At 42.7% G+C, this 22,234-nt stretch overlaps 1 protein-coding gene across 1 annotated transcript; it reads right to left on the bottom strand.

Moving 5' to 3' along the window:
- Positions 1 to 253: 253 nt before the first annotated feature.
- LOC144539501 (NACHT, LRR and PYD domains-containing protein 3-like) lies at positions 254 to 22,112 on the bottom strand. Its single transcript, XM_078284794.1, has 9 exons — positions 22,072 to 22,112; positions 18,274 to 18,559; positions 15,834 to 15,941; positions 12,120 to 13,983; positions 11,837 to 12,010; positions 8,776 to 8,949; positions 6,602 to 6,775; positions 6,352 to 6,398; positions 254 to 2,281 (listed from the first exon to the last, which is right to left on the bottom strand). Exons 2-9 carry the CDS (start codon positions 18,548 to 18,550, stop codon positions 1,740 to 1,742), a joined length of 3,360 nt encoding a protein of 1,119 aa, XP_078140920.1. The 5' UTR covers positions 18,551 to 18,559; positions 22,072 to 22,112; the 3' UTR covers positions 254 to 1,739.
- Positions 22,113 to 22,234: the final 122 nt, after the last annotated feature.

Here is a 22,234-nt window from a genome sequence, read left to right on the forward strand (position 1 = left end):
GCAAGCCAGCCTCCCGACGTCCCCTATATCTCTTTTGACTTCTTCATTACATCCATTACCTCTGAATCCAGGGACCCACATTGCAAACCCAAATGTAAAAAAAACATAGAATCTGGAACCGATTCAGAAGACACTTTAACCTCAAGCAAGCGAGCACTTTCTCTCCACTTACATTCAACCACCTTTTCCTGCTGTGACAAATAGACTCAGCATTTAAGCTGTGGCACAGAAATAGTTTAAAATTTTTCTCTGACTTGTTTATTAATAGCAACTTTACATTTGACTACATATGTGACAACAATAATATCCCCAGATCTCACTTTTTCAGATACTTACAGGTTCAGAGCTTTGCCAAAAGACAATTCCCATTTTACCCTTTTTTTTTCTCCCCCACCCGACTCAGTACATTACTTAATTAATCTTTCTGTGAAGGGCCTATTTTCAAAGATATATATACTGTGATCCAGCACATTAAGTCCCTTACCTGGACCGAGGGTTAGCAAGGGTTAACAAAGTGGCTTGGGAAGAGGACATCGGGGTATGTTACGCCCCTGGTCTAAGGGAAACCAGGACACAACACGTTCGGTGCCCCCCCCTCTTCCCACTCCCAAGAATGGTCAGCCGCACCACAACCAAAGTTCACAATGTAGCAGTTTTTATTTTTAAGGATTCAGAGCTGAGCCATGCCCAAAATAACAAACAAAACAATTATAATTCAAAACCCTAAACTTCCCTAACAAAAGAAATAAAGTTGAAACAAAAGGCAAGGCTTTAACCTAACTCCTAACCAAAAAACAGGAGAAAAATGATTACAAAAAGACAGGGCTTCTCACTCCTACTAACTGCTACTTCAGTGTAGAATATTCACAGTGCATAGTAAAACAGATCTACAGGTTTTACAAAGTATCTAAACACATCCTACCACAGATTTCTACATCTAACCCACTAAGTTAGGCCTGCTCACAATACTACCAGCTACAGAAACACACAGCTCAAAGGTTCAGCAGGGCAGCCTCCATTGTTGGAAATGGGAGTGAGCAAAGGGGAGGAAGGTTGGTATAAGCTGGTTTAAATCCTCCGCGTTAGCCAATCAGCCAGCAGCAATCCCGTCCCCTAAACCAATCCAGGAGAACACCAACACCTGAATCTCATCACACACACACTGGCATGCACACACTGAGGAGGAGAGAAGAGAGCTGTTAACCCACACAACAACACAAATGACCAGAGTCATAACAGGGTAGAACTATCAGAACATCCCTCTGCATAAGACATGGACTAATACAGTTCACCGACTGCACTTTTCAAATGCTAGATTAGCTAGAATTTACTCTACAGTGAATCCCCAATGTCCAAGATGCCACCAAACCCCTGCCACTCTGGGACATATGTTTTGGTCATGTCAGACACTGAATAATTTCTGGAGCCCCATTTTCGAATCACTTTCACGTGTATGTGGTAGAATGCTTGACCCTAACCCTATCATTGCCATCTTTGGTGTGTCAGAGGAAAATTTATCTACTCATCAAGAAAATGCAATTGCGTTTGCATCCCTCCTGACCCGCCGTCTCGTAGAGTAGGAGAGATTACTTGTAACTCTGTACCTGTTCATTAAAATGAAAAAATCGAAACAAAGTTTATAAAAAAAAAGAAGAGTGTGTGTGTGTGAGATCCTGTACAGAGTGAACTATCATTTCAGCAGCTGTCTTTGGTCAGCAGTGTGTTTCTCTCTCCCTCCTCTATCTGACAAGAGACACCGAGGAACCAGACACAAACCAGAACCTAAACCCAAACCCAGGATAGAGTGGTTCAGTGAATGTGGAGTAGAAGGTGTGGATGTGGATCAGTGTGTCAGAGGAGATTTTGTAGAAGGACAGAGAGCCAGCAGGCCAGTCCAGATACACTGCTACTCTGTTAGAGTCAGAGGAGAGGGAGGTTTGTATGTCTGTTCTTCTGTTATTGTGCCGGGCAGAGTAACTATAATGAGAGCAGAACAGACTCCAGGACTTTTCATTCCTTCCAAGCCTGCAGTCAACACCCTCTCCTCTCCTACTGATTCCTCTGTAAGTCACTCCTATATAAACACTTCCTTTCCTCTCGACCTCCCAGTAACAGCGACCAGTCAGACCATTTCTACACAGCAGCTGAGGCCAGCAGTCAAATCTCTCTGGGTGATCAGGATATGGCTGCTCCTCTTCCACTGCTGTCACCTCTCTGTTGTCTTCAGACAGGAAGAGGTTTCTGTGTGCTGTGTTTGGGTCCAGAGTGAGTTCACAGGCATCTGATGAGAGAACAAGACACAATACAGCAGCAGATTTTTATCTAATACACCTGCTGTGTTTATTATTTGTTGATTTATTAACAGGCTGGTTGTTAATTATTTTAGTTAGTTTCATTTTTGTGTATATTATTACTTATTGATTTAAATTACAAGAAAAGGCAACCAACTCCTGATGAGGCTTACATAAGGTTTAACAATTAGGAAAATATGATGAAAAGAGACTAATAATAACACGAATGGGTTAAAAATAAATAAATCAATAACAATGATAATACATATACACACACACATACATACACATAAATAAAAAGATAAATAATTCACAACTTATTTAGCAGTTTAATTAAAACACATGATGTCAGCCATCAACTTCATTAGGATCTGAATGAATGGACGTCACATACTGCTGTGTGAATGGACTTTCTATCTAAATAGTTGAAGTGGGCTGCAGGGGCTTCGCAGGCCAGTCTCTACACCGGGTCCTGGGAATCTTGGGGATTTGTGGGCTGCAAAGAAGAAGAGCCATCAGGAACATCTTGGAAGCCGCTGAAAAGGCTTCCCGTTGGCTCTGGTCGAAGAGGGGTGACGCGCGGCGTAATGCGCTACCTGGACACAAGTCGGGGCGTGATCACCCCCAGCTGGGTCACCCGGGTGAGGGTGTCTGATGTTAAGACCCGAAACACCTGATGACCCTGGGTTCATCACTGACGATGTGTCCAGGTTGCACCACAAGGTGTATTAAAGAACTAACTTAGTATGGCGATGCCAGTGACCTCCAGGAAAAGGCTGGATGACAACCGTGAATAGTGTGGTGACAACTGGAGAGACAGTGGACAGCTCGGAGAGGCGGCAACCGGGGCAAGGAGGGTTAGCACCCCAAGCTGCAGCTCTCGAGAGGGAGCACCCACAAATATGCTACGAAGAGCCTTTCAGTGAAATACCCCCAGGGGTGCCTGAGAGGGGGGGAGGATGAGCACCCTAAATGGACGGATATACTGGTAACGACCCAAGCTAATGAGCAAATGACTACGAGTGCAGTCTGCAGATGCGGCAAGGTCTGCAAAAACCCAAGAGGTCTAAAGATCCACCAGACCAAGATGGGCTGCTTGAGGAAGGAGCAAGTGGTGCAACGCACAGTGCCAGTTCCTGATACAGCACCTGGTGAGACGGAGGAGGAGCTAGGCCCGGAGACACCCCACAGTGCCCAGAACCTCCAAGCACCACGAGCTACACCCCAAAGCAGACCATCAGAACATCGCCGGGTTTTGTGGCCTGCTGCCAACAAAGAGTCAGAGTGGCGCCAGTTCAACGAAGATGTGGATGCAGCCCTTAAAGCAACAGCCAAGAGTGATGTGGACCGGAGGCTCCAGACAATGAGCACCTTCATAATCAGCATCGCTTCGGAGAGGTTCAGCGTCAAGGAACAACGGGCCACCAAGACTACTGCAGGACCAAATCCAAATCCAAACCGTCGGGAGGTCAAGATCGGCCAACTTAGACAAGAGCTGAGGACACTCAAGAGCCAGTACAGAAAGGCAAGTGAGGAAGAGAAGGCAGCCCTGGCAGAACTTCGAGGCGCGGTAAGGGAAAGGCTAATCACCCTTCGGCGCGCAGAGTGGCACAGAAAGAGGGGCAAGGAGAAGACCCGCAAGCGCAGTTCCTTTATTGCAAATCCATTTGGATTTACGAAGAAGCTGCTGGGGCAGAAACGCAGTGGTCACCTGTCATGCCCTGAGGAGGAGATCAACTGCCTCATCAGCAACACCTACAGTGACAGCATGAGGGAGCAAGACCTTGGCCACTGCGCAGCCCTTATATCCCCACCCGAACCCAGCACCCTGTTCAACATCAATGAACCCACACTGAAAGAGGTCAAGGAGGTCATCAAGTTGGCCAGAACATCCTCAGCCCCAGGCCCGAGTGGAGTGCCGTACAAGGTCTTCAAACAGTGCCCCAGGCTTCTAGAGCACCTTTGGAAGATCTACAGAGTGATCTGGAGGAGGGGAAAGGTGCCTCATCAGTGGAGATATGCAGAAGGCATGTGGATTCCTAAGGAGGAGAACGCAAGCAACATTGAGCAATTCAGGACGATCTCACTCCTCAGTGTGGAATGTAAGACCTTCTTCAAGATTGTTGCCAATCGCCTAATGGGGTTTCTCCTTAAGAACTCCTACATAGACACCTCAGTGCAGAAGGGAGGAGTTCCAGGTGTTCCAGGATGCATAGAACACACAGGTGTGGTAACGCAACTGATCAGAGAGGCGTGAGAAAGCAGGGGAGACTTGGCAGTGCTGTGGCTGGACCTTGCTAATGCCTACAGATCGATCTCGCACAAGCTGGTAGAATCGGCCCTGACCAGATATCACGTTCCAGAGAAGATCCAAAACCTCATCCTTGACTATTACAACAACTTTAGTCTGAGGGTGTCCTCTGGGACTTCGACATCAGTGTGGCATCGGCTAGAAAAGGGTATCATCACTGGCTGCACAATTTCTGTGTCCCTGTTTGCGCTGGCCATGAATATGCTTGTGAAGTCTGCAGAAGTGGAGTGCAGAGGTCCCCGGTCCAAATCTGGCACCCGACAACCCCCGATCAGAGCGTTCATGGATGACCTAACGGTAACGACAACATCAGTGCCCGGATGCAGTTGGCTCCTTCAAGGACTTGACAGCTCATTACATGGGCAAGAATGAGCTTCAAGCCTGCAAAATCCAGGTTTCTGGTCCTCAGGAAAGGAAGAGTAACTGAGCAGTTCCGCTTCTCTTTAGGAGACACCCAAATTCCATCTGTGACAGAAAAGCCAGGCAAGAGCCTAGGTAAGATCTTCACCAGCAATCTGAAGGACACGGCACAGATGGAAGGAAGGAAGGAAGTGGCGCGCGCAGGAGGCAGTTGAGCGGGCTGAGGCAAGGTTGCGGCACAGCATCCTGATGGGCACTGTGGCAACTGGTCGGGCCGGGCGCAGGAGCAATTCAAGACCTTGCTATGGTAAAGCCTGAGGAAAGGAGAGGCGAAAGCTAATCCAGGAGGAGGTACGCGCAGAGGTGGAGGAAGTTTGCTACAGCAGAATGGTGGGCATGTGCAAGCAGGGGGCCTGGACCAGGTGGGAGCATACAACGGGCCGAAAGATCACCTGGGCAGAACTCTGGAGGGCGGAACCACACCGATTCAAGTTCTTGGTCCAGTCAGTGTATGATGTCCTCCCAAGCCCTTCCAACCTGTTCAGCTGGGGCCTGGCGGACTCACCTGCTTGCCAACTCTGCCAGAAAAGGGGATCCTTGGAGCACATCCTCAGCTGCTGTCCAAAGGCCTTGGGAGAGGGGCGGTATCGTTGGCGCCATGACCAAGTTAGGCGGGCAGTAGCAGACACCATCTGCACTGGCATCAGCTACAGCAACACCCAACAAAGTGCACCATCGCCTTTGTTCGAGCAGGGGAGAAGCCTCAGCCCCAGCCAAAGGCCGAGGGTGGTCTGCTCGCTACAGCAAGAGATTGGCAGTTCCTGGTCGACCTAGGGAGACAACTGAGGGTCCCGGACACCATCTTAGTCCTGATGTCCATGGCAACTATGCAAGTGGTTTTGCTAGAGCTAACTGTCCCCTGGGAAGATCGGATGGAGGAGGCGCAAGAAAGGAAGAGAGCCAAGTATGCAGATCTGGTAGCTGGGTGTCGGAGGAATGGGTGGAAGGCCTGCTGTGAGCCAATTGAAGTGGTCTGCAGGGGCTTCGCAGGCCAGTCTCTACACCGGGTCCTGGGACTCTTGGGGACTTGTGGGCTGCAAAGAAGAAGAGCCATCAGGAACATCTTGGAAGCCGCTGAAAAGGCTTCCCGTTGGCTCTGGTCGAAGAGGGGTGACGCGTGGCGTAATGCGCTACCTGGACACAAGTCGGGGCTTGATAACCCCCAGCTGGGTCACCCAGGTGAGGGTGTCTGATGTTAAGACCCGAAACACCTGATGACCCCGGGTTCATCACTGACGATGTTTTCCAGGTTGCACCACAAGGTGTATTAAAGAACTAGTTGAATGTGTGTTGCTTTGTTTTCATGAATCAAACTAAATACACACTTACATTTCCTCAGACCTGGTTTCAACCTCTGCTCTCCACCATGGTCCACACTGGGGGAATAAACAAAGTCAGACCAGCAGATTCTCTTTGATGATGGAAACATGGACATTTAATAACCTTCAATATGAATGAGTTTCCATACAGCATCAGTCATAACTGCTGTTAGACATTAACCAATACTCCTCAGCTTCTCAGTGTGACAGAGAAAATGTGTGTGACTCTCAGCCTTCTAGCAGACGTTGCCTCTCCAGACCTGAGAGAGTCCAGTCTCCAGTGTGGATCCTCCAGTCCAGCAGAGAGCAGCTTCACTCCTGAGGCTCCTGGATGATTGTAGCTCAGGTCCAGCTCTCTCAGATGGGAGGGGTTGGAGCTCAGAGCTGAGGCCAGAGAAGCACAGCCTTCCTCTGTGAGCAGACAGCCTGACAGCCTGCACACACACACACACACACACACACACACACACACACACACACACACACACACACACACACAAATCCTCCACAGGTTAGGAATCTATTCACTGATGTTACTCTGCAGGATTTAAATGGTCATGTGTTGACCAGGTTGAGGAATCCTGACCTGAGAGTCTCCAGTCTACAGTGTGGACTCTCCAGTCCAGCAGAGAGCAGCTTCAGTCCTGAATCCTGCAGGTTGTTGTTACTCAGGTCCAGCTCTCTCAGACTAGAGGACTGGGAGCTGAGAACTGAGGCCAGAGCTTCACAGCTTCTCTCTGACAGCTGACAGACACTCAGCCTGAAGAATAAGTGATGAAGACAAACAACAACTTTAAAATGTTTGCTTGAGCTTTATTCAATATGACATAATTAGGATTGGGAAATTGGGAAACATTTTATCAATGTTGAGTCTTTAATAATTTCTTCCTAAGTATCTGATTCCTTAAATGATTCCCTTATTCCTTTCTTAAATATTTTACCATTGTAGACCTTTGTCACACCCAAAACACGGTGGCCATTTTAGGACATCCTCAGCCGCCTTTGTCATTCGTAGCTGTACTTTGTCAGACTTAGATGGAGTTCGTCTACAACAGAGGGCAGTCCTGGCTTTACAATTAAGCGCTTCCAATCCTTCATCACGTAGATGAATCTTGCACATGTGCAATGCGCTACAACCAGACTGAAAGAAACCAGTTGCAGGAAAATACATTTTGAATCAACTGTGCAGCGATTCTGATAAATCTGATTCAGATTTGCATAGTCCAGCTCTAGTATCGCTGCCTTATCTTGATAATGTATGATTTTGTGTGAAAAGGATCACGCCAAACAAGTTAATGATTCAAGTTATGTGAAGATTGTCTGTTTGGTAATGAAAAACTGCTCTAATATTTGCTCTAAATATAATTTTTATGTTTGTTGCAATCGTGCTTTTATTTTAAAAGCGCAACCACTAAACCAGAAGTCTTCAATTTGCTCGCTTATTAAAATAACAAGAAAACGCTAGCCAGGTGTAGGCTCTATGAACAGTGATCTTGTCAACTATCTGCCCATATTATAAATGTATATTATATGTTTATAGGGAAATTACTTAGCATCATTCCACAGTTGCTTACTTTACCAATTTAGCCAGGAATAATCTAAACTAGCAAAAGATAACGTCAGATAATATGACGGAGCAGCATCTACCCCCAGTTAAATCAACAATAAGACATTTTTTTTCTCAAAAGAAATCATAACACATTAAATCAAGATAAGGCAGCGATACTTGTTGCAGAGTGCTGGACTATCCAAATAATCAGATTTATCAGAATCGCCGCACAATTAATCCAAAATGCTTTATGCATTTACCTGCAACTGCTTTTTCAGTACAGTTGTAGCGCACTGCGCATGTGTGAGATTCATCCGTGTGATGAGGGACTCTGAAGCGCTTGATTGTAACGCCAGGACTGCCCTCCGTTGTAGACAAACTCCATTTAAGTCTGACAAAGTACAGCTACGAATGACAAAGGCGGCTGAGGATGTCCTAAAATGGCCACCGTACAAAACATACTGTCAGTCCATTGATTGAAATATCGCTACCAATCCCAAATTATAAAGAATACAAAAATAATAAATGGTTTATATCACAATAAACTGAAGTCTTACACACATCACACAACTGAACACTCACTCTCTCTCATTCTTTCATTTGGTCAGTTTGGCAGTTCTTGGATCAGTTTGCTGCAGAATCTTATAAATCCTTTTTGGTATTTTAGGTCTCAACAGGAGAGACAGCAAGGAGGGAAATCATGAAATATCCTGATAGAAAGCAGAAAACAGTTCATAGGGGACAGAAAGTAGAGTGAAAGGTTGTTACCACAATCATAAGAGCAGAGAAAATCCTCCACAGGTTAGGAATCTATTCACTGATGTTACTCTGTAAGTAAAGCAGGATTTAAATGGTCATGTGTTGACCAGGTTGAGGAATCCTGACCTGAGAGTCTCCAGTCTACAGTGTGGACTCTCCAGTCCAGCAGAGAGCAGCTTCAGTCCTGAATCCTGCAGGTCGTTGTTACTCAGGTCCAGCTCTCTCAGACTAGAGGACTGGGAGCTGAGAACTGAGGCCAGAGCTTCACAGCTTCCCTCTGACAGCTGACAGACACTCAGCCTGAAGAAGAAATAGTGATGAAGACAAACAACAACTTTAAAATGTTTATATTTTCTCCTCTGTAAAAACATCACTTTAATATACTGCATGTCATCAATGGAGATACAGAGATATGAAAATGTTTTTCACATTATATATAACACATACTAGTGATGTAACCTATTCAGACTTTTTGGTCATTTCTTGACTCATCAAATGTGTTGTGTCTGCACTTAATGGATTTAATTTTATTACCTCCACTTTCTGTGTCAGACTTACCAACTCGCCATGTTGTAGTCGAGTGACAGGTTCTCTACGCTAATGATAATGTAATAATAATACTTTGATAATAAATCACAGTGATAACACTGGGCGAACTTTCCAGGTAAACTTTTTTTTTTTTTTTAGTTTAAAACCATCTTGATCTATATCTTTATCTAGTAAATCAAGAACATACCTGGAAATTATTACTATAATACAAAATGTTGTGCACTAGCCTATAATAATTTAATGACCGGTAATATCAGGTATTAACTATCAGAGCAGGGTTAGGGTTAGGGTTAACGCGTTGAATTGGTCAGTCTGAAATGAAAATGGGGATAATAAAGTTACTACCGTAGAATGTAGCAGGCAAATAGGATTTCTGGTCACAAAACCCTTAATGATGAACATAGATTGTTTCTTGAGGAATACCAAGTATCAAAATGAAAATACAGAATATATTTAAGGAGGAATTAGTAATAAATGAAAATTCAATTGATGCATTTTCACAAAATCTTCAGTACACCCAAAAATAAATAAATAAATGAATATGCCAAGTTTATTTAGCTCTTTATCACAAGCATGTACCATCCTACATCATGTACATACTTCATCATATACTACATCATATACATGTCAGATACCATCCTACATCAAACTCACTCACGGGCAACTTAGAGTCTCCAGTTCACCCGACCTGCATGTGTTTGAACTGTGGGAGGAAACCCACACAAACAGGAAGAACATGCAAACTCCACACAGAAAGGACCGGGGTTGAGATTTAAACCCAAGACCTTCTTTCTGTGGGGTGACAGTGTGGTTCAGTGGTGACAAATGTTAGGCTTTTATTTTGAAAGCAGTGTTATTCTGTCTATCTCTGGCTGTTGGCTAATTGTTATGGAAATGTAATGAATCACCAGCTGGGTAAGACTTCATGGTTTCAGGATAGTTGACATTGCCAACAGTTACAAATGTTATGCTAAGTTACAGTGAATCCATAATTCTACAACAATTGACTTATGTTGTTGAGTTATCAGTTAAATCTGTAACTGTGTCGGCTATCTGTGGTAATGACTTGGTCAACAGAGTTGCTATATCTAAATTCATAGTAGTTATTTGTCTTTGCTGACACTGTCTGCTACAAATAAAATGAAAGAACAATTTCTCTTCTAATGTTTTAGTTTGATTAGATTCACTGTTAATGCTTGTAGATTATGAAAGTCAAACACAATTAACTCTTCTTGGAGTCTCTTGAAACTGACAACATTACAGTTTCTGGCTTTATAAATGCTGAAATTTGAATCAATAAATTCATATTCTCATATTTGTCCTGTCTGTCTATCTGTACTGTACCTGTATCTGTACAGATGATTGCATGTTGTGTTTTTATATGTATTTTGTAACTATAGTTTCTGGCTAATAGCATCTGGCCACAGGGACAACAGATGAAAATTAGCCAGTTGGCTGACACTGCCACATTTACCCTCAGGTCGATTAATGTGCACTGCCCCTGATTAAGAATAAATAAATACAATATGCCAACATATTTTTAGAAAAGCTCCTCCCCTGTTACATTGCCATAACATATAGACTATCAGCTGACAACTCTATAAATTACATCGTAGCGATGGATCCTTTGTTGGGCAGGTTCACAGCTCTGTATATGAAGCTGGATCAGAATAAACTTGATTCTGAAAAAATCCAAGATTTCCATTACAACAGTATTGAAAATAATTGAAAATACCTTCAACTCATACAACATGCTGCTGCAAAAATATTAACTAAAACTAGAAAACTCAATCACATTCCACCCATTCTGACCTCCCTTCACTGGCTCCCAGTTCAAGACAGATCTGACTTCAAAGTGTTTCTGCTAAAGTGGAAATTGCTATACGGGCTCATGCCGTCATGTTTATCCGACCTCATCATCCCTCATGTTCCCCTCGTTCCCTCCGATCGCAGGACGCTGGTTACCTTACTGTCCTGAGAATCAAGAAGAGATCGGCAGGCAGCAGAGAGTTTTTCTACCGAACTCCTTATCTCTGGAATCAACTTCCTCTTGTGATTAGGGAAGCTAATTCTTTGGAAGTATTCAAACCCAAACTCAAAACCTCTCTGTTCTTACTGCCATTCAGCCAACCCCAGCCAGTCCAGTTCAGGACTGACACAGTATTATTCTCTTACTTTAGTTCAGACAGCATTAATACAGGAACCGGACACTGTGTAGCGCTGCCTGTTGGTCTGTCTGCATCATTACACTCTCTGTCTGTCTGGTGTTGGCCCTTCCATTGTTTTCTTAATAATGTTTTCTTGGAGTTTCTCCTTTTCTTCACTGAGGCTCTAAAGTTGGTGCTGCTGCTCAGCTCAGCTACGTAGGTTAGGTCAACCTGTTCTGTTTTTCCAACATGCTGTTTTGTGTCCTGTGCTTTGTTTTGTTTCCTTGTGTTTTATTTTGTTGCATATTGCATTGCATCATTTTGTTTTGTGATTGATTGTTGATTAGTTAGATCCATGGAGGCTCGTTCTGTGTAAAGTCTTTTGAGACATGCTGTGTGATGAAACGGCTGTAGAAATAAATAAGACTTGACTTGAAAAACCTATGTAAAAAACTTTCAGTGCTTAAAATTGCACATTCAGGAATCCTGACCTGATAGTCTCCAGTCTACAGTGTGGACTCCCCAGTCCAGCAGAGAGCAGCTTCAGTCCTGAATCCTGCAGGTCGTTGTTACTCAGGTCCAGCTCTCTCAGACTAGAGGACTGGGAGCTGAGAACTGAGGCCAGAGCTTCACAGCTTCTCTCTGACAGCTGACAGTCACTCAGCCTAAAGGAGAATTAGTGATGAAGTCAAACAACAACTTTAAAATGTTTTCCATTTTGTACTCACATCATATTTTAATAAAGTTAATATATCCAGTCATCTTTTCACCTACAGAGCTTTATCGGAGGCTTTGACCACTGGCAGCAGCCTCAGAAGAGCCTCCTCTGAAGCAGAGTATTTCTTCAGGTCAAACACATCCAGCTTCTCTTCTGATGACAGTAAGATGAAGACCAGAGCCGACCACTGAGCAGGGGAGAGTCTGTCTGTGGAGAGACTTCCTGATCTCAGGTACTGTTGGATCTCCTCCACTAGAGAACGGTCATTCATCTCATTCAGACAGTGGAACAGATTGATGCTTATCTCTGGAGAGGGATTCTCCCTGATCTTCTTCTTGATGTACTCGACTGTTTCCTGATTGCTCTGTGAGCTACTTCCTGTCTGTGTCAGCAGGTCTTCTAGGAGATCCTGATTGGTCTCCAGTGAAAGACCCAGGAGGAAGCGGAGGAACAAGTCCAGGTGTCCATTTGGACTCTGTAAGGCCTTGTCAACAGCAATCCTGTGGACCTTTGTTGCAGATGTTTTGCTGAAAAACATCTGCAGATTTTTGAAAGTCAGTCGTGGCATAGGCATTACATTCTTGTTGCTGTTGATGAGTGACAGGACCACATGAACAGCAGCCAGAAACTCCTGAATGCTCAGATGGACAAAGCTGAACATCTTGTTCTTGTCTTTGTCCTTTGGCCGGTCCTGCTCTTTAAAGATCTGTGTGAACACTCCTGAGTACCGTGAGGCTTCAGTGAAGTTAATGCCACTCTTTTTTAGGTCCTTCTCATAGAAGATCAGGTTACCTTTCTCCAGCTGGTGAAAAGCCAGTTTAGCAAGTGACTGAATGTACTGAATGCTGTTTTCTGTGCCATACTTCTCTTTGGTCTGATCGATATGAAACACCAGGAACTTTGTGTACATCTCAGTCAGGGTCTTGGGCAGGTCTTCTCTCTCACTGGTTTTCAACAGATCCTCCAGAACTGTAGCAGTGACCCAGCAGAAGACTGGGATGTGGCACATGATGTGGAGGCTTCGTGAAGTCTTGATGTGGGAGATGATTCTTCTGGCCTGCTCCTCATCTCTGAATCTCTTCCTGAAGTACTCCTCCTTCTGTGGGTCAGTGAAGCCTCTCACCTCTGTCACCATGTCAACAAAGTCTCCAGGGATCTGATTGGCTGCTGCAGGTCGTGTGGTTATCCAGAGGCGAGCAGAGGGAAGCAGTTTCCCCTTGATGAGGTTTGTCAGCAGTACTTCTACTCTGGTTGACTCTGTCACATCAATAGAGCGCTTTTCATTGGCAGTGAAGTCTAGTTGAAGGCGGCTCTCATCCAGTCCGTCCAACACAAACAGGAGTTTGAATTTACTCTTGTTGTAGTTTTTGTTTCCTGACTTCTGTAGTTTTGTGAAGATTTCATTAAGAGCCTCCTCCTTGATGTCTTTGGTTTCCCAGATACATTCGTGAATTAGTTCTGCAAAACGAAACCTTTCTCCTTTCAGTGAATTCAGCTGGCGGAAGGTGAAGGGGAATATGAGATGAACATCTTGATTGGTTCTTCCTTCAGTCCAGTCCAGGATGAACTTGTGCACAAGGAACGTTTTGCCGATTCCTGCAATCCCATTGGTCAGTACTGTTCTTATGGATCTGTGTTTTCCAGAAGGTTTGAAGATGTCACTGGGTTTGATTGATTTCTCTGTGTCCGCTGGCTTTCTTGATGCCATCTCAATCTGCCTGACCTCATGCTGGCTGTTGATGTGTATGTCACCTCCGTCTGTGATGTTGAGCTCTGTGTAGATATCATCCAGATGTTTCTGATCGTTCTTCTCTAACCATCCTTCTTCTGCACACATAAAACTGTCCTGGAGGTTAGGTTGGAGCTTTTGTTGGTACCATATGATGAGTCGTTGAGAGTCTGTTGTTCTCACCAGCAAATCTGTGTAGAACAAAGTAACATTCTTAAAACAAAGCTAAAACAGAAAGTTTTAGACTGTGTGTCCGTCGGAAACCTCTTTCATACCTAGCAGCACTAAACAGATTCTTATGAGACCAATGAAAACCCATTTGAAGCACAGTACCTATTTTGCTAAAAGTGCTCTGAGAATAACAAAAATGTTCTCACTGTCAACGTCAATACAATGTTTCCTTTGAAATAACAAACAAGCACAGATCCTGTACAGACCCATGGTGCGTGCAACTAACGTTACTTAAATACCACAAGGTAATAATGTTACCTACCCTTAAAGTTTGTAGGGCAGCAGAAGACGAATTATCAAGTTACTGTTACTAACACAGGCGAGTTTGGAGCAGATTGTGGAATGTTAAGTTTCACTTTAGTTTTAACACCAGGAGACTCTGTCAGATTGAATTGAATGCTGCTGATGCTCTGTGCTTCTCTTCTTCTCTATATGACAAATATGACCTGATGTGACATCAGGTGCATTAGAGATTGATTTAGATCAATTTTCTATACATTGACCGACTTTTGATTTTACGTATTTATGGGAAACACTGCATCTCTTAGCCAAAGACGCCCTCTAGAGGCCATCTCATGAAGCATCAGATGACTGACTGACTGACTGATCTGAATATGCCTTTGAAAACAAAGGCAACGTTGTGAAGAGAGACTTCTTGTTGATATGCAGCCTTAGTGGAACAGGCAGGTTGTGATAACAGATAGAGCAAACTGTGGATAATATTCTAGTATTCAGATTCAGATATTTCATTACAGGTGTAGCACCTAATTAATGGTGGGTTGCTTTCACTCACACCACCACTTCACAATCACACATCTACACATTTACACGTGGGAGCTGCGCAGTACAACCACAGTCTTCTACTGAGCAGCTCCACTGGGGGTTCAGTGCCTTGCCTTGCTCAAGGGCATCTTGACAATAGTTGTTCTGTTGCTCTGTGTGACTCTGGTAGAGTCTTGGGTCGTGTCTCTTCCTCCATGATAAAACCCCCAAATCAGTGATTCTGTTATTTGTTGCTCTGGTAGAGGAGACTGGAGAATTGTGTTTTTTTCTCTCTCCATTCACTGCCATTATATGGAGGAACAGTCTGAAAATCACTTCTAGCACATAAACGCCAACAAAGCAGATTCTGTTCTGACAACATAAAAAAAACTAGTCATGCTGCTGAATTGCTTTCTTTATGTTATTACACATTTCAGTTTGAACAAATGTAACACCAAAATTCTTCAGACCGGATTTCGGTGTTACACTTGTTCAAATTGAAAGGTTTAATAACATAAAGAAAGGGATTCACTTAAAAAAAATCAGCACAATGAGTAGTTTTTTATATATTGTCAGAATCTGCTTTGCTGGCATTCGTGTATGTGCTAGAAGCGTGATTTTGAGACCTGTTTCACCATAATGGCAGTGAATGGCGAGAGAAAAAAACACAATTCTCCAATCGTCTCTACTAGAGCAACAGATAACAGAGAATTGCAGATTTTAGGGTTTTATCATGGAGGAAGATACACAACCCAAGATACTACCAAAGTTCAACATCACTTTAAAGGAAGAGCAGAGCATTACTGATTCCATTTCTCAAGCAAGATTTTCCAGCCAGGTCTGGGATTTGAACAACCAACTCTCAAGTCACAAGCCCAATTCTGCATTTTTTACTGAAATAAATCGGTGCTTCCAGGAGCTGTGACATCAAGTAAAAGAAAATAATTGATAGATAATTAATTAAATCCTTCATCAATTTAACAGCCACACTAAATGGGCAGTGACAAGACCAACATGGCAGCCAGGACGAGCCAGAGAATAGCTTTACCTTCAGTCTGACTGCTGTCAATGGGAAGGTGAGGAAGAGGAGCAGACTGTGGTTGAATGGAGGAAGATCCTCTGTTCTCTGAAGTCTCCCCGACATCACTGACATCCCCTGAGAGAGAGAGAGAGAGAGAGAGAGAGAGAGAGAGAGAGAGAGAGAGAGAGAGAGAGAGAGAGAGAGAGAGGTTAAGGGATTTAATTTAACACCAGCCAACCAGCCAACAGCTACTATGCATCCACCAACTCTTTACATAAATACTGAAGGACTGAAGGGACTGAACATCATGTTTAGTTTTTATACCCATACATGTGTTCCTGTTTATTTAAACCTGAACCATTGACCTGCTGTCTGAGTCTCTGTCTCGTCCTTGACTGAGGTCTGCTGGTCCTGGTCCGGGGTTGACTGCCATCTGAGGCCTTGTGGGTCTGATGGAGCTCAAAACCTTTTCTCTGCCTCTACAGCACTCGATAAATGGGACCAGAGTCACAGAATCACAGTCAGGATGAATCGGAGTCAAGTCTGCCTCACAAAAGAAAAGGCAATAACTACTTTTGATGTGTTTTAAATGTCAAATTATACCCATACATGCTCTTAAAATGATCAATTACATCATTAACAGATCATAAACCCCAACTTTTGGCTTCACAACAGCTCTTCAGAAACCTGTGGGTGACGTCACACTCACTATCTCCATCTTTTTTGCAGTCTATGGGCTTGACCCAAGGAATCCAGCAATAAAGGAATTTTGTTTATATGATTTACAGTGACCGACTTATGTCCATTTAAAATTTGAAATGTTGCTATAGCGCCCCCTAATGATACCACATTTTGCATATTGGCTCAGAGTTGATACCAGCACAAGTGTTCCGAATTTGGTTGAGAGAGCACAATGCATTCATAAGTTATGACAATTTTTGTAAAATAGGCCCCGCCCACAACATTTGACCAAACTTTGGAAGCCAGTTATATCAAAACGGTATGGAATATCAAAAAACTGTATAATCATTTTTGTGCAGGACAGTTCAGAGATGCTGTGTGCCAAATTTTGTGAAGATGGTCAAAATTAGGGTTAGGGTTAGTAGCGGAAAGTAGTAGCGAAAAAACAACTTTGGACAAAATTCAAAATGGCGGAAAATCTTGTTCTGATGGAAATGGGCTTTTGTTTTCTATGACGTATGGTTGAGAAGTTACAGGCCAAAATGTAAAGTTGCTTGTTATAGCACCATCATGAGGCCAACCGACGTGGTTTTTGTTGCCTGAGTAGCGGCTGAGATTTTGGACCTATCTGCCTAGTTTGGTTGCTGAAGCTCTTACGGATCCTGAGAGCCAGATACTTTTAGGGCAGAAGAAGAAGAAGACTGGTAGCAGCACTGACTCAGCTAAAGTCTGTAATTTCTAATCACTACAGTTTCCCTTCCCTGCCGCCTTCATGAGAAATACTCAAAACATATTCTCAAAATGTCAGCAATGCCTCTTTTTCCTCAGAAGGTTTGTGTAGCATCAACACAAACCGCCTCCACAAGACTGTGAGGATCTGCAATAAAATAATTTACACAGACCAGGAACACTAACCAGCATCACCAAGGAAGGAGTCACATATACCTTCGGACATTACACACACACACACACACACACACACACACACTGCACAACCAAAACAGTCTCCTCCCCTCAGGATGCAGGTACAGTGAACTAACACTAAGGACTAAACCAGCCGTGTCTAGCTTTGTGCCGCCCAACAACCAGCTAATAACTCTGAGGCTAGTGTGGCTGCTTAGCGTCTTTAAGACTGTTTTTATGATTATTTTTCTGACTTTGGTTTTATGACTGACTGTTGATTGTGTTTATTGTTGCTGTCTTGATATATGCCTGTGTGTATGTTTGATGCCTCCATACTTGAAGTTCCTACCAGAAAAAATAGAGTTATCTGAATCTGAATCTGAAATGATACAGCTCACACTATAACTTGTTGGTATAAAGTGTTTCGGTCACAGTATTTGGATTGTCTAATGTTGACACTCAACTTCCTATCAAGTTACTATAATGTTTCATTAAAAAGTCAATTGAGTTTCAAGTGAAACTCATAACTCTGTGAAGTCTCTATAGAGGCTTGGGTTAATCTTAGGGTTGGGGTTAATGTTAGAGATAGGGTTAGGGTTACATAGTCTGTAGAGATGGACCAAATAGACAAGTGACACTTTGTTGAACATCTACTTTTTGTCACTTGATCGTTAGTTTAGTGTCAACATTTGACTATCCAAATAAAGTGTTACCAGTATTTAATTACAAATTTATGAGACATTGTGTCATTTCTGTTTTTCACTTGATAGTTACTTTAATGTCAGTGTTGGACTATCCAAATAATGTGTTATCAGTGCTTAATTATAAATGCATGAGACATTTGTGTCTTTTCTTTTAGTATTTTTATCTCCCCATGACTTACCTTCGTGTCCTGAGCTGCTGTTTGACAAACTCTGCTCTAGATCATTCCTGTTGATCTTCATCAAAACCTTCTTGGTCACCTCCAGAGAGTGTTGGTTGTAGGTCTGCACCATCTGATCCACTGTGTCCAGCCTGTCTGCATTCTCCAGTCGGCTCTTTTTGATGGCTGGGAAACCTTCCAGGATGTCATCCTGCTGCAGGAACCACTGGAACTTCTTCAGCTCTTCATCTCCCAAATCCTCCAGTGTTTCCAAGAGCTTTTCTTTATCTGCCGCCATCGTTGCTCCCTGGTAAAGTTCGACAATATTTTCCACTCAAAGGACAATTGTGCAATTTTTCCACTGGGATGATTAAAAATTAATCTCATCTCGTCAATACCAGTATTATAGATATGCAAGTCTTGTAAAAGTACTTTGTCAGCCAGATCACAAAAGGTAATTGATAATGTAATTGATAATATTTGCTCTATTGTCTGATCATATATAACCCTTTGGTACAAACACACAGTACTTGTATATGTATGAATTTCTTCAACAAAGTTAGAGCAGGGTGATTCCCTTTTCCTCTTTAACATTCCTTTTATTTCTGTGAACTGGTTAATATTTTTATCTTTTATTTCCTGGCTGTAACTCTTTCCAGCACCATGATGCCAGTAACTGGAATGAGCCACCTGATCTGAACATCACATGTTCTTGTTGCTGTGTACACTGGCTGTAAGTAAGTATATTCTGTTTATTTGACCTTTCGCACATTGTCTTGCGGTACAAAATCTGTTCAAAATACATTAATCTGGCATTTGTGGTTTAAAAGTATAGCAAAGTTCTCTTTTCTGTCAAAGTGGAATAGAAAATCAGTAAACACACATGCCTCATACATGCATTTAACATTATATTCATGTACAGGCAGACAAAACTATTTCTGCTCTTTCACTTTCACAGTGGAAACAAAACGCAGAGCAGCAATGTAAAATTATCGCTGCTAGCAGCAAAATGGTGGCTGGGAACAGCTGAGCCGTTTAGTCATGAGGGAAAAAAAGGAAAAAAGGAGGAGAAAATGAAATGTTGGTGATAACTATAAACCTTTAGAAGAACCTCACATAAACCAACCAGCATGCATAGTGTGCTGTATTCAAGGGCGGATATTTCATTTCACTGTTGGGGGGGACAATAAACAGAAAAATTTCTCAAGAGCAATTCCTGAAGGGGACACCAAAGGTGCCGCCAAAAGTATTGTTGTATTAAATGTATATAGAGGTCCATTATGAAACATTTCCATAAGCACTTCATTCCTTTCTTATGAAGATTTTATCAAATTGCCTTTGATATTACTGGGGTCTTTCTACTTGGCGTTTCGGTGCACTGAAAAATGATCGGATGTCTGTTTTTCTTTTCTCTGCCATTTTAACTGACCTGGCTGGCTGACAAATAGACACACACACACACACACACACACACACACACACACACACACACACAGCATGCAGGTTATTTACAGTAGTAGGTGAGATGCAACACCCATTAACTGAACTAAAGCTAATATATGCCTAATTAGATTTAGTTTTCCCGAAAAAGCAGATCTCTAATGTTTTGCTGTCAATGTGTAAAAGTCCAGAACGCTATGAAGCCTGCCAGAAACATACTTATATTTTAACATAATGTTTGTTGTAATTATGACTTTTTTTATTAATTAAGTCTTCATTTATTTCCAAAATTACATAGTGGCAGCCATTTTACATGCAGTAAGAAAAAAATAATATACTTAGAACCTAATTACATAGGGTAAGTTAATCTTAAATAGTATATTATAGAAATATTACTGTTACCATCTACAAAAGATAAAGTATTTTGGTATGAAATCCCGCATTTTAATTTAACCAAGTATCCTGTATCATAAATACATGTCTGGCATTTGTAACAAACCAAACCGCTTGAAAATCGGTCGAAAATTCAGCGAGTTATGATGATTTTAATAGTGGACAGACCTCCTGCCTCCATACACACACATGCATTAGGAGACGCGGCTCCGTACCAACACGCTGACGCACAAGATTCAACCGCGAGGTAACGGAACAAAATGTAGTCTGATTACAACTGTGAATGTGTTTTATTCTGTTGAGTGGTAGAAGTAAAGAAAAATGTCTGACACATCCTTTGTTTTAAGTTAACCTCAGCTACTTACTGGAGGTCAGCCACCACTGACACACTTCCAGAGATCCTCCACACACACTCGTACTGAGGGCTGATGTGTGTGTGTGGGGGTTCGGGGAGGCAGGTAGGCAGTGGACCAAACCACTGTGAGGCATATGAGAGAGGGACTCAATCTTTCGAAACTTAAAAACGCATTGTTTTGCGTCTATAATTAGCACAAGTGCTTTCAATGCATATTATTATATTATTTAAAATTATATAGTTATGTTTACAATGATATATTGAGGGGGACAACTCTCTGTTAGTCCCAGGAAGGGGGGGTCCGGACCCCCCTGTCCCCCCCGTGATTTCCGCCCCTGGCTGTATTAGTGTCACATTATGGTTGCAGCACGCAGGACTCCATCTCACTAGCTGTGTTTTTTCACAGTGTGACTTCATGAGTGCAGGGTTTTAAAAAGTTGGGGCATTTTGAGGGTCCCTGCTGGTTTTCATGTCCCAAAAACATTTTTGCCACCATTACAGTGGAATCTGCTTGAGCAAAGGAGGCAGTGTAAAGGAGGGGTATCATTTGCTTTTTCAGCAATTTTATTTTTCAGTAAAAAGTTTTTTTCTGTAAAGATCTTTTACTTATAGCTTTAGCTATTCACTTTACAGTGTTTATTTCCCACCTACAAGAAAACAGGTCGTTTTACATTAGCAGCTTCTTATGCTAATGAGCTACTGCTCTGATTGGTGGGCCATTCTGGAAGGCCCGCCCTCCTCTTAGTGCTGATTGGTCAATTTCAGAAAGTCCAGTGTCTACATAGAAACTGGAGTAAAATCTGACTGTCTTGTAAAAGGGGGCGTGTTTTATAGTTGGTGACATGATTCCGTTTTTTTACTGTGATTACTTCACACCTCCAAGTACCAAAATCACCATAAATACTAAGAATTGCCACATGCTAGATAAGCTGGAGTTTTACCTGTCTTGCTAGGAAGTCTGATACAGGGACCCTTCACTACATCTGAACAGGATCAGGGTGGAATACCAGAGTCACTTTTAGATGAGATTTGATTCCTCCTGAGGTTTCAAAGAAAATAAATTATGCTTCATCTCTACATGTGAAAACAGAGAGTGAGCATTTTTACTGCACTTTCACTTCTCTAATTTTACTATGGAATTCAGTGTAGAAAAGAACTGAATAAAAGTGAACACTCTGTACTTTAACATGTAGTAAGAAGGATTTTAATCCTTAGGAACAAATGAGACTTGGACTTTGTAAAGGGAGGCTATTGATAAACTCAGTGTATTAACAGTGGATCAAACTTCAGTCAATCTTATCCAAGCTGTCAGGCCTTCTGACTTCCTCATATCTCACCAGTGAAATGAGGCGTGACAGCAGTCTAACTTGTGACCTGGTGTTGATTTAATCTGGCAACACTAAAAGTAAAACATGGAAAACATTCTTAGAGAAGGTTCAGTTTGGCCCCAAATTCAAATGTTGGAAATCTGCAGTTAACTAATGAATATTCATATCTGTGAGCATCGAATACACATCTTGAAAGATTTCACAACATCATCATATACACAGTCATACAGTCGTACAAACACAACACAATTCTCCATACTTCATGTATCAAACATGTCTAATGTTTCCTGGTAGGATCCTTACCTGGTGAACTCACATCCTGATCAAGTCAAACAGACGTTCTAATGTCATCTGTAGAGGAAACACTGACAGATGATGCTTCCTGTTGCTTCATCAGTTCAAGCCATGTGACACTGTGTATGTGTGTGTGTGTGTTTGTGTGTGTTTGTGTGTGTGTGTGTGTGCA

This window comes from Centroberyx gerrardi, chromosome 7 (genome assembly GCF_048128805.1).
Source record: "Centroberyx gerrardi isolate f3 chromosome 7, fCenGer3.hap1.cur.20231027, whole genome shotgun sequence".
In the NCBI taxonomy this organism is placed as follows: Eukaryota; Metazoa; Chordata; class Actinopteri; order Beryciformes; family Berycidae; genus Centroberyx; species Centroberyx gerrardi.

Bases quoted from the DNA above. Each gene is read 5' to 3' on its own strand.
- LOC144539501 (XM_078284794.1), bottom strand. From the start codon at position 18,550: ATGGCGGCAGATAAAGAAAAGCTCTTGGAAACACTGGAGGATTTGGGA. The intron at 15,942-18,273 runs GTAAGTCATGGG...TCTCTCTCTCAG, and splicing joins CAGCAGCTCAGGACACGAAG to GGGATGTCAGTGATGTCGGG. The intron at 6,399-6,601 runs GTCTGGAGAGGC...TTATTCCCCCAG, and splicing joins TGGAGACTGGACTCTCTCAG to TGTGGACCATGGTGGAGAGC.